Source organism: Eubalaena glacialis, chromosome 3, assembly GCF_028564815.1.
Source record: "Eubalaena glacialis isolate mEubGla1 chromosome 3, mEubGla1.1.hap2.+ XY, whole genome shotgun sequence".
NCBI classification, from domain to species: Eukaryota; Metazoa; Chordata; class Mammalia; order Artiodactyla; family Balaenidae; genus Eubalaena; species Eubalaena glacialis.
This window is the reverse complement of record NC_083718.1, coordinates 64,411,797-64,433,839: the sequence shown is the minus strand read 5'-3', so window position 1 is coordinate 64,433,839 and position 22,043 is coordinate 64,411,797. Positions and strand designations below refer to the sequence as shown.

General features: G+C 40.0%; 1 protein-coding gene across 1 annotated transcript in view; it reads right to left on the bottom strand.

Annotated features, from left to right (window-relative positions):
- DPT (dermatopontin) overlaps positions 1-22,043 on the bottom strand; it is a 41,512-nt gene that overhangs the window by 1,967 nt on the left and 17,502 nt on the right. The window contains exons 2-3 of the mRNA XM_061183132.1: positions 16,986-17,111; positions 2,798-2,905 (exon numbers count right to left, since the gene is read on the bottom strand). Coding sequence (XP_061039115.1) covers positions 2,798-2,905; positions 16,986-17,111 — 234 coding nt within the window. The remainder of the gene's footprint in view (positions 1-2,797; positions 2,906-16,985; positions 17,112-22,043) is intronic.

Below are 22,043 nucleotides of genomic sequence, written 5' to 3'. Positions count from 1 at the left end.
TACTATTTGCTGAGTCCTCCAATATATCCAGCATTGCACTAGATGCTTTACATATTTTTTCATTTAATCCTCATGATAAGTCATTGTTAAGGTGGAGAAGCAGACTCAGAGAAATAAGTGACCTTCATTAACATAATTAGGTGACAATTTCAGGTTCCAAGTTTGTTGAACTCAAATATTCCTCCTTATCTTATATAAGAATGCCTCCATAACTTGTTACCCATAACCCCATCGAGGACATGGGCTGTCACATCCTTTGCAAAGTCTTGATGAAGGGCAAAAAGAAAGAGTCATTCCGTATACGATCACACAAATGCTTCCCAAGCACAGTGAGGTCATTCAACTTTAGAATATCCTTCTTCCTTTTCAATCTGAAAAGCCTCTTCCCAGATCAATTTCTCTTAAACACCAACAGTGGTAAGATCTTCATCCATCTGGAAGGTGGGACTGACCACTCTCAGTTCTGGGAGATAACAGCAGCTATGGTACATGCTGCTCAAACAGCCTAAGGCAGCCTTTATAATTTGAGTCTGCTGCTTCAGCTTGTTTGTTTAGAGTTATTGGGCATAGGGTCCTCCAGTACAAATCTTTAAGAGCCTGGATAACCAACTATTTATTAGTATTTATTCCTGCAGTTGTCAACAGAGGACATGGCTTGTTTTAGATGGAGGTTAGAAAATTGGTGGCATGCGTATTTATCAAATGAATTTTATTACTGTAGACAAGTCTTATTTATCTCTGTGCCAACAGACACAGGTAAATAAGATCTTCAGCCAGGCATTCACACTACTCTTTTACGAGGCTTTTAATTGATGCTAAGCAAAATATAGACTACTTGGTTGTAAAAGAATCAAGGTACTCAAATCAGGCTTAGTCGCTGATTTCTTTCCTGGACAGTGGTGCTCAAGCAGGGGCAGTTTTGCTTCCCAGGGTTTGTTGGTGTTGTCACAACTATGGGCGGGGGTTGCTACTGCCAGCTAGTGTGTAGGGGCCAGGATGCTGCTGAACATCTAGACTGCACAGGAATGGCTCCTGCAACAAAGAAGTATCTGGCCCCAGTTGTCGGTAGTGCCCCAGATGAGCAACTCCATTCCAGGAGGAAACCACTATGATTTGCATGTAGAGGAAAAGCTCCTGCCCAGTGAGTCCTGTGCACTGACAATATTTCTCCAAGGTAGTGGCCTCAGCCTCTTCTGGCAGAGTGGAAGAAATCCAAGTTGTGGACCTTTAAGCCACTGATTGTTAGTGACAGCAGCAAAATTGCATGGGTATATTCATTTTAAACAAATGCATGACATAGTATCTCAGTTTTCCAAGATTTTGAGTTAAACCACATAACTGAAAATTTCCAAGCCAAGCAGTTGGACATTTTAACTGCCAAAATGTATTTATTTGGTGGAAATTTTGGATGGCATGCTTTCTTTACTGTATTCTTTCCTGCCTTCTTAAGCAGGAAATGCAGAACTAATTTTCATGATGACTTGGAGACATCATTAGGAATATTGAGCACTCTGATATAATGTTATCCAGTGTTGACCGCTGGGGATACACACTCCTGCTAAATGTCACCGGGCTTCCATAGTCTTTGAGTTCTTAGGTCTTTCCTTTTCTTTCTTTCTTTTTCTTAAGTATGTTTTTGTGTGTGTCACATCATTCAGCTATTTCTTCTCACTGGTGAAGTGAGTCTCATTCTAAGTCGTATCTTCCCTCTTTATTTTTTAATTTGCCCCTTCTAGAAAATAGTAACTAAGCTAGATAAAAACGTATCTAAAATACAAATAATTAATGTGTGAGAACTAAGAATTTCTCCTATGAGTAAATGTAAGGGTTTTTGTTCATGGAACCGGCAACACGTATTGTGTCTTTTCAGAGCTACTTCATGGTTTTTTTTCTGTTTTATTTTTGTTTTTTAAATTAAGGGTCATATTAAGTAACAACTTCAGTTAGGTGTGATATCATTGCACTCAAAAGCATAAATATACACAAAAGATAAGTCACACTCAAATTTGTCAATCTATTATTTAATGAGTTAATGAGTTAGGTTTTGTCCTATTTGAAAAATATTTATTGCTAACTTTTCAGGAATTCATTTGCTGTGTAAAGTGATGATCACCTGACTAAAAGTAGACAGATCAACCTTTTAACACCTGAATTTATTCATATCTCTTTATCAGTAGGGAGAAGAATTTTTATTTTCTTCTTATTGTTTTGTTTTGATGTAGTCAATATTTGTGATAAGATTGGGAGCTGATTATGAGAGCAAACAGATTTAAAAAATTAGTGCCGTTTTCTTTTCCGTTATTTAAATTCTCCTTTTTTATTTCTAAACATGGTTGGTAAGTTTTGTGTGTTTCTCCCCTCCAGCCCCCTCTCCTTCTCTTCTCTCTCCCTTCCCACAACCCAAAGTGGGGACCATAGGGAGAAATGGCATTGGAGAGGGTTCATCTTGACAGTGGGTACTCTTTCAATCATTTTTGTGCTCTCTTCCTAATGTTTGGTAAGGAAAAGTGCTCTTTGAAATTGAGTAAAGGGAAGAGCTTAGAACATCATGGAATACCAAGTTGGGAATTTCCTGCTCTGAGCAAGCTGGAACACAACCTCATCTGCAAGGGCGAGCTGCTGCATGAAATGGGTTCAATTCCCATTTCTTTACACTGTCCCATCAATCTCTCAGTTAATCTTAGACCAAGTAGGAAACTAAAATAGGGAAAACCCCAGATCAAGGTTCCTGCAGGTGTGATCCTTGTGTGGAGCTAATCCCTGACCTCGCTAACCCTAGCCCATGGTGAAGGCTCACCTTTCCACTGGAGAGAAAGTGGTTGTTGCTCCTCGCATATAGTGATCATAATTGTAGGAAATCATGTCCATTTCCTCACCATAGTGGCCTGGATATTCTGTTGTCAGCCTATGTGGGAAGAACAAAAGGATAGAGGAAAAAGATAAAACTATTATTGCTGGGGGCAAACAGGAGCAAACAAGAGACATACTATAAAGGAGAGATGGAGTTTGAACATTATGGGAGACCCAAACCAGAGCTGGATGGCCTCCACCAAGCCATTCCAGGCTGCAAAATGATGGACAGCTTCCTTGCACTTCTCATATTCCTTCTTGCCATTAAACTATACACTTAGTTTAAAAAAGATGTAGATAACTCCTCAGGCCTTGAGGAAATATTGATTAATATCAATAATAGTCCATTCCATTCAAGTCCACTAGAACCATGTTTTCAAACTGTGTATTGTGACTTAGTAGCAGATCGTGAAATCAATTTAATTGGTTAGTACCAGATGAACTTTAAAAAAAGAAGAAATAGAATAGAAAATATCAGAGACTGCATTGTACACACTAAAGATAAGTTCTTGGGTGTGTGTGTAAAAACTTTGTTTCAAGTATATACGCATGTTTGTATTTATATGACGTTTGCATTGTGTAATAGTTTAATATGCATTTTTTACTGTGAGTCATGATCAAAAAGATATTTGAAAAATATTAAAGTAAAAGGTAAGCTGTACAAGGGTAGTCTTTACCTAGTCTGCCATTGTTTGGCACCTAAAACAGTTCCTGGTACCTAGTAAGTATTTGCTGAATAAATAAATAGCCTTGGGAGAGTCATTTAATCTCAGTTTCCTGGTCTATAGAAGAATGAAAGCTACCTTATAGGTTTGTCATTGGCGCTAATACAAATATGTGTGACACGTGGTAGGAGGTGAATTATTAGGAGAAATTTTGTTTCTTCTTCCTCCTTCTCCTTTCCTTCTTTATCCAAGATTAAGTCAATCCTGGGCCTCTCTCTGAATAGGTTCGTTGTGGTCCACCCTGGAATAAATCTAGAATTTCCTGGTTCTTATAAGGCTTCACCACTGGGGCTCTTCAGGACCAAAATAGTCCTTTCAGTATGATACAGGTTCCCCAAAGTCTTCATCTGCACCCCCAAGGCTGTTTGGGAAACAAATAGTGAGTGTTAGTAATTTAATGTGATTTGGGGTCACAGGTCATTGTCTGTTGATGATAGAAAGATCTCTCTCTGTGTAGTCGTAATACTGCAAGATTGTCATGAAATCTTAAAAAGATTGATTTATAAACTGGAAGGTCTCCCAAGAGAATCTCAATGCTTAGAGGCAACAAGATCAATGGTTAGCTCAAGGTAACCTGGGTTAGCCAGAGCCCTAAAAATTCACTGTCTTTGTTCATAACCATTCCTTTTCCCACATTATGCAGTTGTCCTTGTTCTCTGATTTTTCTCTTCTCAAGACATAATTATGCTCTATCAGGATGCCAGACCCAACCTGGAGTGGGTTACATATATTTCTGCTTAATGTTCATGAAAGGAAATAAGGCTAATGCAGAAGTCTATTTTGTGCTTCTAAAGAGGCCCAGAACAAGGGCTTTCTCTTTCTAATGAAAATGTTAAATGACTCATAAGTGGACCTAATAGGTTGTCATTTGGATTCCATTGGTTTATGATCCCTGAGGATTCTAACAAGTGCTAGATTCAAGTTTACCCAAAGAAAGAGGGATTTGTTGAGAATGTTGATAATGCAAATTAGGATTAAAAGAGATGGAGTAGGAGGCGTTTTTCTTGCATCAGGAAGCACAAAGTATTTTCCAGAACTTTTAGAGCATTCTTTAGATACAATGTATAAAAGTTAATTGCCAAACATTTTAATACCTGCTGAGGCAAAATCTACATAAGGTAATACTGCATTAGGCTAAATCCAATTGCCAAAACTATTGGAAATAATTAGGCTAGACTTTTATTTTTTAAGTCTTTACTGATCTACCTTCAGATGATTTGGATAGTTAAATACATTTGGAATAATTGGGAAAGAGGCTTGCATTTAAAAAAAATCATGACGTTTTAAGCTTCAAAGGGGGACAAAAGTCATCCAACGCTTTCTTCAACAAGCATTCCCTATTGCTTCATTTTTGGAGGTGACCAGACCAAAGGTCCTGCTGTTCAACTGGGAGGTTTCTCTGTGGGGGACTGCTGTTCAGTGAATTTCTAGAATTTCTAGAAGGTATTATGCATGATTATTTGTGTATTTCCATCTTGATCCCAGGCAAGTTTTTGTTTTTGCTTGATTTCTGGGGTTTGTTGTTGTTTTGTTTTGTTTTGTTTTTGCTATAAAATCATGAGATAAAGTTTAGACTATCTTACAGAATCCTGGATTAAAGGGGCTAGGGAAGGAGTTTGGATATTGATAGAAATTATCCCTACTTTATGAAACTGAAAATACAGAGGGAGAAAGGCCCCTTTCCTCCCCTTTGGGAGGAAAGTGAACCTCCCAAACACCGTTCATAGAGGGGGCTGCTGTTTCAATATATTCCAGGATTCTGAATTTTAGAACCAGATAGATGTGTCTCCATTTAGTTCATGATGACATCATGCACACACAAAATATTCTAATAAATGAAAGCCCTAGTAATGGCTCCTCAGAGGAAAAAAAGAATTTAAACTTTCAGAACTAGGTATTGGGACAAGGGCATAGGGACTTGTCAGGAAATTAAGAGACTACAAGGAAGCAGAAGATCAGGGTTTCATAAGCTATGGCAATGAGCTTCCAGAGGGAGAGAGGGGGAGGGTTCAGTGTGGTTCCAGATTCCTTGTGAATTACCAGGTCACTTTGAAGGGAAAGGTCAGTCAGAAAGGTGTCTTTATTCAATTTACTGAAATGAGTCTATTACTGAAGCTGTTCTATCAGGAGCCTTACATACCCCTTTACAAAGAAGTACGTATGTGTGTGTATGTGTTCCTCCTATCACTTTTGGATGAGTGACTATTGGGGTACAATTCCTCGCTTTACACTACTTTGTATGCCCTATGCAGGCAAGACGAGAGAGACAGAAAGTTGTTCCAAAGCTAAGTGAGAACTTGATAACATAGAACCACTTGTACAACTTCTTGTATGAGATAAGGTTGAAGGAGATGGAAAGAAATTAGTTATGAACTGAAGAGAGCCCATGCAAATGGAAGGGATTTTTAAGACTGATATAGGATTTTCTCGTCTAAGGTTATTAAAGCTCTGAAATTATCAGTACATCCAACTAGAATCAATAAATGATTGCTCTCCAATACGTTACCACAAACTGAACTGCAGCTGATAGATGGCATTCTCCTTTGCTGTGAGAATAGGACATATCACAGAGCTTACTCAGATATATGTTGTCACATTCATTTTAAAAAGGGGAGTAGAGATAGAATTTAGTTAGATAAAGAGGACAATTTTACTTTTTGTCAGAGGTTTGCTTAAGAAATTATGCAGTTTTTAATAGTTAAAGTGTTTTGACTCTATTCTTTAACAGAAAGTGACTCAGTATAAGATTTTAACAAACTTCACCTTTATTATTGATTACTGAGACTTGAACATAAAATCAGACTTCATAGCACCAGCATCTATTTGTTACATGTCTGACCTGCTGGTAGGTAGGACAGCTGGATTATTTGGGGTCATCCTAGAGGCTCCACTTTCAGGCCATGCACCCCGCTGGAGTGCACATGAACAAATGGGGCCATGTCTCATGGCCCAAAGTCAACTAGTGTCACATCCTCAACCTTATCCCACTTTGTGGGATGCCAGAGAGGCACACACTACAGACTTCTACCATAAAAACTGGAAGAAAACTCAGCATTTACAAGTTAACAAACCAGAAAGGGGTACCTGAGGAAGCCATACTTCAGCATTTTTAAAGACAAGAGTAAACAATGTTTTCCATCCCATTTTTTAGAGCTCAACCCATGCTCAAACAACATTTCAGAGAAGCTTCTTCTGGTCAGTCCAATCTCTAATTCTGTTTTGCTCCTATTTTCTCCACTTCCCAATTAGCACCTTATTTAAAATATCATATTCTAATGTTCTATTACTTGTTAGCACCACATATTTAGCATTTGATTAAAAACAAAATACTGTGTAGCATCTTGTTTCATGATGATGATCAATACAGTGAACTCTTTGAGGGGTCATTGGTACATGGAAGTCATATACACCTTTATGATCTAGTTCAGCAGTGGGCATGGAGGAGAAATTCAACATTTATAGACTTGATGTGTTGAAGCTGGACTACATTCTGCATCCAGCCAAAAAGAGGATGCCCCTTTCTGACAGGCAAATCATTGAGAAATGTCTTAAATAAACAGAATCTGTTTGTGATCAATCCTCTTGCATAATAAATGCTTTTCTAGGTAAGCTACAAGAAATGAGAAAACTTTTGGTTAGGCTAATTTACCAGTGGCCTGGCATCCCCAATAGGTGCTGTATCAGAACCTGCTTGAATTATTTTTGCAAAAATGCGAAAAGTAAAACCCAATTGCACTTATGCATAAAGGAAAGCAACCTCAAGGGAACAGTCACCCTGGTTTCTCCTGCAAAGAGCTGGGGAAAGTGGTCAAGTGAGACTAAACAACTCTGTAGTAACCAAAGTGTCCTTCTCTGCAGAGAGACCCTGAACTCTGGGGGTATGAGAAAGAATGCAGTATGTTCATGTCTGTCCTCTTGTGGCGGATTTTGGAGATCTATATATCAAACAGTTCAAGTATGTATCACAACATGGGGAACACAGTTCCAGAGATACCTGTGACTTAAATTAGAAGAAGAAAGTCCCTAAGTATTTTCCAAATTATTCTCTTAGAACTGAGTTTCCAGCTCACTGTCCAAGCTCAGGGCTAGTCAGCAAACACATTTGTTTTGATTCATGCTGGCTTTCACTGGCCACCTTATATCATGGTTGCCGTGGTCCTGCAATCAGTGGGGGCAACTCCACCTGCAACATCTCCCCTTCAGCAAAAATAACCACTTTCTTCTCTGTTTTCACTACTGTATGCCTACTGTATTGTTATCTAATACTTCATCTGTCCAGGGCTTATTTCCTTATCAACACTCAGAGAGCTCAGTTCTCTGCAAAGAACATGGGATTGGGAAGCAGATAGACCTGTTGGAATTGAGTTCAGTACTTTGAACACAATTTCTGCACCTCAATTCTCTGATCTGTGTCATAGTATCATGAGTCACATGCATAAGAAGTAAATGAGGCACAAACCTCTTAGATAGCCTCATCCACCAGAGAGCAGCCAGCAGAAGCAAGGAGAATTACATTCCTGCAGCCTGTGGAACAAAAACCACATTCACAGAAAGATAACAAAATGAAAAGGCAGAGGACTATGTACCAGATGAAGGAACAAGATAAAATCCCAGAAAAACAACTAAATGAAGTGGAGACAAACAACCTTCCAGAAAAAAAATTCAGAATAATGATAGTGAAGATGATCCAGGACCTTGGAAAAAGAATGGAAGAAAAGATCGAGAAGATGCAAGAAATGTTTAAAAAAGACCTAGAAGGATTAAAGAACAAACACCTAGAAAGAATTAAAGAACAAACAAACAGAGATGAACAATACAATAATTGAAATGAAGACTACACTAGAAGGAATCAATAGCAGAATAACTGAGGCAGAAGAATGGATAAATGACCTGGAAGACAGAATGGTGGAATTCACTGCTGCGGAACAGAATAAAGAAAAAAGAATGAAAAGAAATGAAGACAGCCTAGGAGACCTCTGGGACAACATTAAACGCACCAACATTTGCATTATAGGGGTCCCAGAAAGAGAAGAAAGAGAGAAAGGACCTGAGAAAATATTTGAAGAGATTCTAGTCAAAAACTTCCCTCACAGGAGAAAGGAAATAGCCACCCAAGTCCAGGTAGCTCAGAGAGTTCCAGGCAGGATAAACCCAAGCAGAAACATGCTGAGACACATAGTAATAAAATTGACAAAAATTAAAGACAAAGAAAAATTATTAAAAGCAACAAGGGAAAAATGGCAAATAACATAGACGGGAACTCCCATAAGGTTAATAGCTGATTTTTCAGCAGTAACTCTACAAGCCAGAAGGGAGTGGCACAATATATTCAAAGTGATGAAAGGGAAGAACCTACAACCAAGATTACTCAACTTGGCAAGGATCACATTCAGATTCAACGGAGAAGTCAAAAGCTTTAAAGGCAAGCAAAAGCTAAGAGAATTCAGCACCACAAAACCAGCTCTACAACAAATGCTAAAGGGACTTCACTAAGTGGGAAACAAGGAGAAGAAAAGGACCTACAAAAACAAACCCATAACAATTAAGAAAATGGTAATAGGCATATACATATCAATAATTACCTTAAACGTGAATGGATTAAATGCTCCAACCAAAAGACACACGCTTGCTGAATGGATACAAAAACAAGACCCATATATATGCTGTCTACAAGAGACCCACTTCAGACCTAGGGACACATACAGACTGAAAGTGAGGGGATGGAAAAAGATATTCCATGTCAATGGAAATCAAAAGAAAGCTGGAGTAGCAATACCCATATCAGATAAAATAGACTTTAAAATAAAGAATGTTACAAGAGACAAAGAAGGACACTACAGAATGACCAAGGGATCAATCCAAGAAGATATAACAATTATAAATATATATGCACCCAACATAGGAGCACCTCAATACATAAGGCAACTGCTAACAGCTATAAAAGAGGAAATCGACAGTAACACAATAATAGTGGGGGACTTTAACACCTCACTTACACCAATGGACAGATCATCCAGACAGAAAATTAATAAGGAAACACAGGCTTTAAATGACACAATAGACCAGATAGATTTAATTGATATTTATAGGACATTCCATCCGAAAACAGCAGATTACACTTTCTGCTCAAGTGCACACGGAACACTCTCCAGGATAGATAACATCTTGGGTCACAAATCAAGCCTCAGTAAATTTAAGAGAATTGAAATCATATCAAGCATCTTTTCTGACCACAACGATATGAGATTAGAAATGAATTACACGGAAAAAAAGGTAAAAAACACAAACACATGGAGGCTAAACAATACGTTACTAAATAACCAAGAGATCACTGAATAAATCAAAAAGGAAATTAAAAAATACCTAGAGACAAATGACAACAAAAACATGACGATCCAAAACCTATAGGATGCAGCAAAAGCAGTTCTAAGAGGGAAGTTTATAGCAATACAATTCTACCTCAAGAAACAAGAAAAATCTCAAATAAAAAATCTAACCTTATACCTAATAGAACTAGAGATAGAAGAACAAACAAAACCCAAAGATAGTAGAAGGAAAGAAATCATAAAGATCAGAGCAGAAATAAATGAAACAGAAACAAAGAAAACAATAGCAAAGATCAATAAAACTAAAAACTGGTTCTTTGAAAAGATAAACAAAACTGATAAACCTTTAGCCAGACTCATCAAGAAAAAGAGGGAGAGGACTCAAATCAATAAAATAAGAAATGAAAAAGGAGAAGTTACAATGGACACCGTACAAATAGAAAGCATCATAAGAGACTACTACAAGCAGCACTATGCCAATAAAATGGACAACCTGGAAGAAATAGACAAATTCTTAGAAAGGTGTAACCTTCCACGTCTGAACCAGGAAGAAACAGAAAATATGAACAGACCAATCACAAGTAATGAAATTGAAACTGTGATTAAAAATCTTCCAACAAACAAAAGTCAAGGACCAGATGGCTTCACAGATGTATTCTATCAAATATTTAAAGAACAGTTAACACCCATCCTTCTCAAACTCTTCCAAAAAATTGCAGAGGAAGGAACACTCCCAAACTCAGTCTATGAGGCCACCATCACCCTGATACCAAAACCAGACAAAGATACTACAAAAAAAGAAAATTACATCTCAATGTCACTGATGAATATAGATGCAAAAATCCTCAACAAAATACTAGCAAACAGAATCCAACAACACATTAAAAGGATCATACACCATGATCAAGCGGGATTTATCCCAAGGATGCAAGGATTCTTCAATATATGCAAATAAATCAGTGTGATACACCATATTAACAACTTGAAGAATAAAACCATATGATCATCTCAATACATGCAGAACAAGCTTTTGACAAAATTGAACACCAATTTATGATAAAATCTCTCCAGAAAGTGGGCATAGAGGGAACCTCCCTCAACAGAATAAAGGCCATATATGACAAACCCACAGCAAACATCATTCTCAATGGTAAAAAACTGAAAGCATTTCCACTAAGATCAGGAACAAGACAAGGATGTCCACTCTCACCACTATTATTCAACATAGTTTTGGAAGTCCTAGCCACGTCAATCAGAGAAGAAAAACAAATAAAAGGAATACAAATTGGAAAAGAAGAAGTAAAACTGTCACTTTTTGCAGATGACATGATACTATACATAGAAAATCCTAAAGATGCCACCAGAAAACTACTAGAGCTAATCAATGAATTTGGTAAAGTAGCAGGATACAAAATTAATGCACAGAAATCTCTTGCATTCCTATACACTAACAACAAAAGATCAGAAAGAGAAATTAAGGAAACAATCCTGTTCAACACTGCAACAAAAAGAATAAAATGCCTAGGAATAAACCTACCTAAGGAGGTAAAACACCTGTACTTAGAAAACTATAAGACACAGATGAAAAAATCAAAGATGACACAAACAGTTGGAGAGATATACCATGTTCTTGGATTGGAAGAATCAATATTGTGAAAATGACTATACTACACAAATTAATCTACAGATTCAATGCAATCCCTATCAAATTACTAATGGCATTTTTACAGAACTAGAACAAAAAATCTTAAAATTTATATGGAGACACAAAAGACCCCAAATAGCCAAAGCAATCTTAAGGGAAAAAAACGGAGCTGGAGGAATCAGACTCCCTGACTTCAGACTAAACTACAAAGCTACAGTAATCAAGATAATATGGTACTGGCACAAAAACAGAAATATACATCAATGGAACAGGATAGAAAGCCCACAGATAAACCCACACACCTCTGGTCAACTAATCTATGATAAAGGAGGCAAGGATATACAATGGAGAAAAGACAGTCTCTTCAATAAGTGGTGCTGGGAAAACTGGACAGCTATATGGAAAAGAATGAAATTAGAACACTACCTAACTCCATACACAAAAATAAACTCCAAATTGATTAAAGACCTAAATGTAAGACTGGATACTCTAAAGCTCTTAGAGGAAAACATAGGAAGAACACTCTTTGACATAAATCACAGCAAGATCTTTTTTGATGCATCTCCAGAGTAATGGAAATAAACACAAAAATAAACAAATGGGACCTATTGAAACTTAAAACCTTTTGCAAAACAAAGGAAACTACAAACAAGATGAAAAGACAACCCTCAAAATGGGAGAAAATATTTGCAAACGAATCAACAAACAAAGGATTAATCTCCAAAATATACAAACAGCTCATGCAGCTCAATATTAAAAAAACAAACAACCCAATCTAAAAATGGCCAGAAGACCTAAATAGACATTTGTCCAAAGAAGACATACAGGTGGCCAAGAGGCACATGAAAAGCTGCTCAACATCACTAATTATTAGAGAAATGCAAATCAAAACTACAATGAGGTATCACCTCACACCAGTTAGAATGGGCATCATCAGAAAATCTACAAGCAACAAATGCTGGAGAGGGTGTGGAGAAAAGGGAACCCTCTTGCACTGTTGGTGGGAATGTAAATTGATACAACCACTATGGAGAACAGTATGGAGGTTCCTTAAAAAACTAAAAATAGAATTGCCATGTGACCCAGCAGTCCCACTACTGGGCATATACCCAGAGAAAACCATAATTCAAAAAGACACATGCACCCTACTGTTCATTGCAGCTCTATTTACAATAGCTAGGTCATGAAAGCAACCTAAATCCCCATCAACAGATGAATGGATAAAGAAGATGTGGTACATATATACAATGGAATATTACTCAGCCATAAAAAGGTACGAAATTGGGTCATTTGCAGATATGTGGATGGACCTATAGACTGTCATACAGAGTGAAGTAAGTCAGAAATAGAAAAACAAATATCGTATATTAATGCATATATGTGGAACCTAGAAAAATGATACAGGTGAACTGGTTCGCAGGGTATAAATAGAGACACAGATGTTGAGAACAAACGTATGGACACCAAGGTGGAAAGCAGGGGTGGTGGTGGTGGTGGCATGAATTGGGAGATTGGGATTGACATATATACACTAATATTTATAAAACAGATAACTAATAAAAGCCTGCTGTATTAAAAAAATAAAATATAATTCAAAAAAAAAGTAAATGTGTTAACATGATAGGTGCTCAATAAATAAAAATCATCATTATCATCATCATCGTGATCATCAGGAACTGAATCAAAGTCTGTGAGTTGTACTTATTTTATATTCATTTGTATTCAGTCTGATTAAATGAATTCATGAGTAGAAGAATGAATGATTATTTCTAGAAAACAGTAAAGGGGAGCAGACTAGAGAGAACAAAATGACAAATTTGGTCTCAAATTACGAGATTTACTTTGTTCTAAAGTAGCAAGTAGGGCCTGGCCTTCGTTACCCAATACTTACTAGACAACCAGCGACATCTCTGAAATTTCTGCTCTTGAAGTTCGAGCATAAGAAAGGAGGCAGCACTGATATGCATGCAGCAAACACATTTCTGTATTATAAATATGGCACAGTAATTACGATGGCCACCCCAACTGATGAAAGGTATGACTGATTTTGCTCAAGCTCAGAGGGGCCATTGTCTCCCAAAATGAGTGCTTTGTGCATCATGCAATGCCAGGCAATGATTGGTCCAGGGCACCGAAGCATCTAAACTCAATGCAAGCTGCTTTAAATGTTAACATTCAGTCCTATTTCTCAAAGTGTGGGTGTCTCCATCTCTATAATAACAGCTTCCCACCTGCTCAGAAGAACCAGTGTAGAAGCTGCCCTTCCCACCAGACCTCTGGGAACAGTGCTGCAGCAGGCATCTGAGCTGGGGTGGGGGTGACAGACGCCACAGTGGAAGTGCCTATGAGGTCATTCTTGTCCCTGCCACGATTTCATGGGAACAGTCATGCAGACACTATCCATCTTGTGTTAAAATCTGAACAACGAGAGTAGGAGTTAAAGATTAGCTTTGATGGAGTGCTTTGGGGTAGACAGAGGAGAATATTCTGATGAACCGATTTTGTTGTTGTTGTTGTTAGCTAGAGCTATCTAGGAATTAAGAAAAAAAAATTCTGTGGCTATGACTTGAGCAGAAGGGAGAGGGGGACCAGGCAGTGGAAAATAGAATGCAACATCTGAGAGTCATAGAAACTCAAGGCTGAAGGAAAACTAATGGGTTATCTATGTTAATTCTGAGGAAGGACATTATTTTTTTGGTCAAAACATATTATCCAGTGAACCTGATGAAAGGTCACGAATCTGGAGAAGAACCATTTAGGAAAGGAAACACATGCTCAGTTCAAAACTGTCGGTTCCTGGGACATATTCTACACCTGGACAGCCTTAGCATGCTGATGGGGGACAGCCTGGTGCATGGCATGCAGCCGCTGGAGCTGTTTGGAGACTGAGGAATTATTTCCAACAGTCTGTGAAAGGTTGTGGCTTCCTCAGTGACGTGTTTGTGGTTTGCAGATGAATGGACTAAGAATTAATTCTCACATATAAATAAATATGTGTAACATTTACATATGTATCCAATCCCAGTGGGGACCGGTGAGTGACGCCATGTCTGCATCTATCAGGAATTCGCTTTCTTGCCAGAGTTCAGTGATGCTGTATTATCTCATGAGAAACTGCAGAGACTGAAATGGGAGCAGCACCTTGGTTCCCACCAAACAAATAAATCCCGCACTTATGTGGGAGTTGGTTGGATGATTTTTTTTTTTCCTATGCAGAGTGGTGCTATTCCTGAATCCCTAAAAGCTTGCAAGCACAGAGAGGATAGATGCTCACTTCTCAGTGTCAGGCTCAGTGCTGCAGAATGGCCTTCAAAGTGGGAAGAGAAAAATGTCCCCACCTACACATGTCCAGTTCCCTGGGAGGTGATTCAAGCTAGTTAAAGTGAGGTAAGGGAGGGTTTCAAATAAGAGAGTTATCAGGAGTTTTCACTGTGGGAAGGTGTGGGAAAACAGTTCTCACTCCAAAGGGCTGTTAAAAGGATCAAATAAAATGATGCACGTGAATGAAGTCCTTTTCCACTATAAAACGTCATCATATCAATGTCAGGTTTCACCACTGTTACAGTTCCTATGCGCCTGTGATGTTTTGTTATTCGTTCGAGAAATTTATTAAGGGCCTACTTTGTGCCAGACAATATGCTGAGATGCTGAAGAAATATGACCTAATTCATGCCCTAGAGGTTTCATTCAATTTGGAAAAACATATACCGTCATGACTCAGGAAATTTACAGATGCCACTAAAATGTCTAGACACACCAGTGGGGTAGTGAGTCATGCACTGCTTACCATGGTGACACGGCAATCTCATTCTGCTGCTGCTTCAAGTGTCCCTTTGAAAAAGTACCATGACAAAAAGTTTCCTTGACAACCGTGGTAGCTCTCAGCTCTAACACCACGCAACCAGAAAGAGGTGCAGCCAAGTGAAGCCTTCCTTAGAGGGACCGCTTCTCAGTTGACTTGCTGTGTCTTTCTGAGTAATTCTCTCTCCCCCCACCCTTTGGTTCTCCCAACCATCAGTGACATGTCTGGGTGATGTAGTGGGATGAGGAAGGGAGAGAGTGGGGTGGTGAAGGAGGATGGGCAGACCATTGCAGACCAAAGCCAAGGATAAATGTTGCTACCAGAGATTTGAATGTCTTGGGCAACTTAAGAAAAGTTGCACATCTCTATTTGTCAGTCTTTGATATCAAGACCTTGTGCCTACCTACATAGCTCCATGTTCATTAATTTCCTAGCATCTTAATGATTGGTGGGCTCCTTCTACTCTACCCCAGCATGTGAAACCCCTTTGGCCTTGGAGTCAGGACCTTTCACAGTTATATCCTACACCCTAGGCATCCATGCCTGTTTGCCTGCTGTGGTGGAGTAAGAAAAGCTTTATGGAGGCATTTTGGAAAGCTGGACGAGGTCCCTGCCCCATCAAATAGCTACTGATATCAGCTGACTTTGATATCTGAATTTACCATTTATCATTGCTTCAAACAGAAAAATGTTAAGAGTTTGGAGATGCATATCCCTAGAGACATTGTGCCCCACTTGGGTATCTGTGGAGTAATGGTCTCTGGTTGCAGAGACTAAGCATAACCCACAAGGCTGTTCTTCCAAGCATCACACTGTGGAGAGATACATCATTTGAGTCAGCCAACCTTCAAATGTTGACACTTGGATTCCTTTGTCCAAAGCAGAAATGTCTGACTTGTTTGCAGACTGAAGAACTTGGGACAAGTTACGTTGTCAATATCCAGTGTAAGTTATCAGGGTAAATAAATATACACACATTCTCCTAGTCAACTCAAAGGCTAGGTCAGGGGATATTTGGCATCAGCCCAGGGAGCCAGAAAGGAACAAAATTTCACAGACTGGAATTACATAGTTATCTAGAAAGCACTAGCCTCCTTTTTCAGTCTGTAATTATATACTATGTTTGCCACTCTGACCTGGAACAGGGTTGGCTTCTTCTAAAGAAGTCCCACAGGAAAACATAGGTTCCCAAATGGGTTCAGCAGCCTTGGATGTGATGAGTAGTTATTTTGATAGAGAGAAAAGAGCACTGAAACAGGAGTCAGTACACTTCAGCTTAGAAGTGAACCCCCATGAAATAGCTGGGTGGTTTCAGGCAAGTCACGTCCTTGCTCTATTCTGTTTCCTTTTCTGCCAAAAGAGGGGTATAGGAGCATTGGGTTGATGACCTGTAAGGTCTCTCCCAGTGTGAATATTATTCTGGCGTTTTCATCCATCCATCCATCCATCCATCCATCCATCCATCCATCCATCCATCGCCTTCTATAGGCTAGATGCTATATTTAAAACTTGTTTGTGACAGCCCAGGTTTATTTGAAGCCGGAAACTTGGACCAGAGCACCACCACCCCCCACCCCCCCCAAACTTCCCTCCAGCCCCAGAAGCAGTGAGGAGTTGCGTTTGGCTGCTAAACTCACCAGCAGGAATATGGGCATCTCTTGCTGTAGCGACAGCAGTAAAATTGCCACTCCCGATCCAGCACTGACTCAAAGTAGCGGCTCTGGAACCCTGCCACCAGTCCATTGTTGGAGCACGTCTGGTACCTGAAGAGAAGAGAACAAATCCAAGTAAACCAATGATGCACAAGTAGACCCCCCCTTTCCAAGATCCCAGCTCCCTCAGTTATTGAGTCATGCCACTCTTTCAATGACCTAGATTCCTTACAGTTTATTCCATTTTTATGCAAATCATAAAAAAACTTTGTTTTACTGGTAGGAATGATGTATACTCACCATTAAAATTCAAATGGTTCACAGTCTTTCAACCGAAGGAAAATTTGGAAACTCTGCTCTTGTTAGACCTCTATGAATATATTGTCAGATGGAAGAATGCATAAATGAATGGATATAGAGGCATCTAGAATTTTTACAAATGCAATATTGTATTGTTCATGCCATTTAAAATAAAAGACAATATAATTCACATTACTTGAATTAAAATAAAAAGAATACAAAGAGAAGCTTTCACAAGACCTTCTTAGAAGCATAAGCCTGGAGACTGAACACAAGGATACTCAGCAGGCAAAGCCCAGATGGGCACAGTGATTTGTACAGGGTGACCCAGTACAGGCTGTGGGGAGCTGGGACCACAGCCCCAAGTTTTCACAACTTATCCAGGAATCTTTCTATTGCCCACTAGACAGCAAGCTCTACATGGTCAGGGAGTGTTTTGGTCAAAATTCTATCCCCAGTGCCCACTGTGGGTCCTGGCATATGGAGGCAGTCCTTACAGAGTGGTGACGGGCCACCTGAACTCCTCAAACATCCTCTAAGGGTCCCTTTCCTGTCCAAGCTGCTCAGTTCAAATTCTTCTAGTCCACAGACCCTCCCTACAGTCACATGAATTTTCACTCTTTCATTCTGTCCGGGCTGCTGTTGGTCTAGGAATCAGCCTGTTTCATCTTCACAGCACCTTTCTAGCTAAGCGTTGGCTTAGAACAGTGTAATCATGTCTCCCTTTGTTCCATCTCCTGTCCCATTTTCTCCTTTCTCCTTCCCCACATCCCACCGGTGCCTTAAGGCTTGCTCCTTTTGCTGTGTTGATGAGGTTGCTGTTCTCCACCTGGCCACAGTGGGCTCCCACCTTGGGCAGAGTGAGAGCTTTCATAAAACCTTCCAAAGGAGGTCTTTAGCTACCTCTGCTTCTTTGTATTTTTACCCACCTGGCCATTGATCATGTTCCCTCTTATGAGTAAGCAGAGAAGGCAGTTGTCTCTGTGTCACGACCTGACAGCTGCTGGAATATAACCCTGCTTTTCAAGGAAAGGTAAGTTTCCAGAAAATATAATAGATAAAGTAAGAATAAGTACCTGATGCTGATAGGTGAGAGGGACCTTGCTGACACACAAACTATAAAACCATCAGTGACTGGATTTCATTTCATTCTTTTTAATTATTGGAAATGATCTTCTGGATCTGACAAAACTAGATATTAAATATATTTCATGTCTGGTCAGAAAGCATCTGTACTTTTCATTCATTTATTATTCATTTATTCATTTATGCTTATATATATTCAAACATGTGTTTATTTATCCATTCATTCATTCATTCAACAAACTTGTACTCCCTCACTATTCTGTATCAATCACTGTGCTTCTGTGTTGAAAGAAGAATTGAGAGATGGGCTTGGTACTCGGTCACCATACAAACTGGCTTGAATTCCCCGTTCCCAGGACCTGTAAGAAGTTCTGACAGACCTTAGAAAGCTCAGCTGTAGGAGATCAATAGTGCAATTTATGACATAAATTGTGACCTATGCCCTTTGATGATCTAGTCTTCTTTGCTCTACCAGTGTTCACATCTCATCAGGAGTATTACCACCTTGGAAAACACCTGGTACGTATCAGGAAGCCCCACATTTGGAACGGACAACCAAGGTCTGAAGGGTAGCCTTGGGGGCTGATCTTCCAGCATGGCCTTATTCTATCCTAATTCTAGCAATGCAAGTGAAAGCCAACTTCAACAGAAAGCTCTAAGAGTTGTAAACAAAGCTCATATGTGTCCAGAGAGAGACGGTGCAGCAAACTGGTGCTCTCTGTGATCTTCCTCCTTACCATCACTAAAATTATGCCTTCCTCTAAAACAGCCCTTTCAGAACTGAGCCAGGCTGTGGTTTCCCTGGAGCTGTTGTTCCATTGTCTTGGTTTGTCCTGCGCACTCAGACTATCACGGGGATAGCATTCCCAGGGTGGTGAGTTCCCATAAGCAAAAATAAATGTAGCAAGATAAGCTGAATGGTTTCACGGGGTACCAGTTCTGAAGGCCATCCAAGTTCCATGAATTCTCCGCCGGCTGCCAGCCGGGCAGCTGACCCCATAGTCCTGTATGGGAAGTGTGTGTGTCACTCTCTCACACACCACCTCAGATAACACTGCCCTGTGAAGATTATTTGGACACTACAGGCCCAGGGCCTAAGAACATATGATGAAAGTTAGACAACCAAACAGAGCTCACCTCCCCCAGCTTCTGTCCCATTGCACTCACATTTTAGTAGAGTGAGCCTGCACTGGAGTTTGGCAGTACATGAGGCCAACACAATGAAATTATTCCTTCTAGAATTGGATTTTTGTAAGGGTACATTTTCACACCCATGTGGGAGCAGTATAGCAAGGCAGTTAAGAGCATAGGCTATGTTGCTGGACTGGTGCTCCAACCACTTCTGACTGTGTCACCTTTGACAGGCTTCAGACCCTCTAATGGTCTCAGTTTCCTCATCTGTAAAATGGGCATAATAATAGTATGTACTTATGAAAGTTACTGTGAAGACCAAATAAGGTGATGTATATACAACTCTGGGGATAGTGTCTATTAATGATTAATAAATTACTTACTATTGTCATCATACTTTCATTTAGTCCACACAGCACTTGTGAGTATACTCTGTGAAATCTGCCCTTGGCTTCCCAGTCTCCATCAGTGGAAAGCTCGTGGACTCATATGTGTTCCTTGAGCTGCTGTTTCCCTAAAACAAAGCTCACAGCAGTCGACTGTCTTAGTCGCTGACACACCCACTTTGCAGCATAGATATTTGAGTATGACTTATTGCCCCCAATAGATGGTAAAGTCCTTGAAGGAGAAAGATCACTTAATCTTCAATTTGAATTCCCCACAGTGCCTGACAATGGGGGTCCAGCAAATGTTTGATGGAAGAATGAATGAACAAATGAATGATCAGGGCACCTTCCATTATCAGAGGCAGAATGGACTTTTAAAAGCCTGTCATTCAAATCCAGGAAGGGCCCTGAAACTCCCTCCAAGTAGTTCTCAGGAACTCACGTGAGCGATCCATCTTCCCACTTCCACCTTCTCTTTCAGGAACAAAGCCTACTCCAGGACGAGGGTGCAAAATGAATATAGCTTTAGGCATTCCTCTCCCTTTCAATCACCTTTTTAAAAAGTACCTTATTTAATAAGACTCACCTAAACATTTGGCCACAAATTGCAGGATTGCAAACACAGGAGCCAGGCAGGTGAGAAAGGGAATGAGGGCAGCCTGTCAGTGGGAGCGGCGGGGGAAGTTGGAGAAAACTTGAATCATTAAAGTGATTCAGATTCAATTTTTAAAAAAGGTTGATGGTGAAAGGACATTCCTGAGCATCTGCTTTACTTCCCAGCACTTGGTTGTTGCTCCTGAATGGTCCACAGAAAAGACTTTGAGCCCAAGACTGCAGCTTTCCTGGTGAACAGTGACAGGACCCCAGCTGAGCCCTAGGCACAGACTCCCTGAGAACATTCCCTCAGAGTCTGAGGACCCTGGGGTGTCCTCATTCAGGACTCTCTCCTCTCCATTTGAAAAGACATATTTTCTTTCTTATCATCCCTTTGAAGGCTGGAGGCTCAGTTTCACAAACTGAAGCACTGTTAGCTGTGCTCCACCTGACACTAGAAACTTTCTAGAAGGAAAATCAGCAGGCAGTTACTCCTCCTCTGACAATAGTCATGGACCTTTTCTGAGAAAGCGGTCTTTCTGAAAGTGGTTTCTCTCAGGGCCTTCACCCTGAAAGCAAAGACAAAACCTTCTCCTGTGCCCACAATAGCAAAACATGGAAGCAATAGGATGCAGGGGAAAGAGCCCTTGTTGAGGAATCAGCAGACATGAGTTCTGATCCTAGCCCTGACCTTCACATGCTGTGTGGAGCCTCATCTAAGTCACTGTGAGGATGAAATAAAATGATGCCTGCAAAAATCTTGGCGAAGATAGAAACAGGAAGATCCAGGATCTAAACTCAGATATTTCTGAGGCCAAAGCTCCTGTTCATGAACTTTCAGGGAGCACAAAATGCTGCTCCAGGACTGTCATTCTGCTTCTGGTCCAATCTCCAGCCAGGCTTTCTCACTGTCTTTTGTGTTCGTCATTGGGTCCAGGGCTGTTGGTCAGGCCCAATGATGGAGGCCAGGACTGGAAGGTGTGCACATATCTGGTTTTGCTGGTGAACTCCTCTGTGAAGTTTTAGTCTCTCCTTCCAGTCTCTGCTGGTCTCAGTCCCAACTCAAAGAAAGTCCAAACTCTTAGCAAGTTGGGGGTGGCATTGGGTTGAGTGGAGAACAGGGTAAGGGAAAGCAGCACTATCTTGGTTAAGAGCTTTTACAATCCCATCAAATGGGTGGGCTGGTTGTGCTGGTATCTTTCTTCCAGCTCTATAAACATACAGACGTGTTTCCAGGACTGCTAGCCAGTCTTCAGCTCCATGGCAAATATGGAATAAGAGCAGCTTTGATCATCATCCAGGCTGGTGGCCACTCCATGTGATGGGAGACCATGTGGCAAAGCTCTTACTCCCCAGTGTTTCTCTCCCAACCCAGCTTGATGAGGGTTTAAATTCCACCAAGGGAGACTCATTCTTTTAGAGTAAAATTTGACTCCTATAAATTCTATTTTCCCCAGAATAATCCTTTGAGTTGCTATCAGACATTTATAACATGGGTCACAGAGTTTCAGAATGTTTGTTAAGTCTTTCAACAAATAGTCATTAG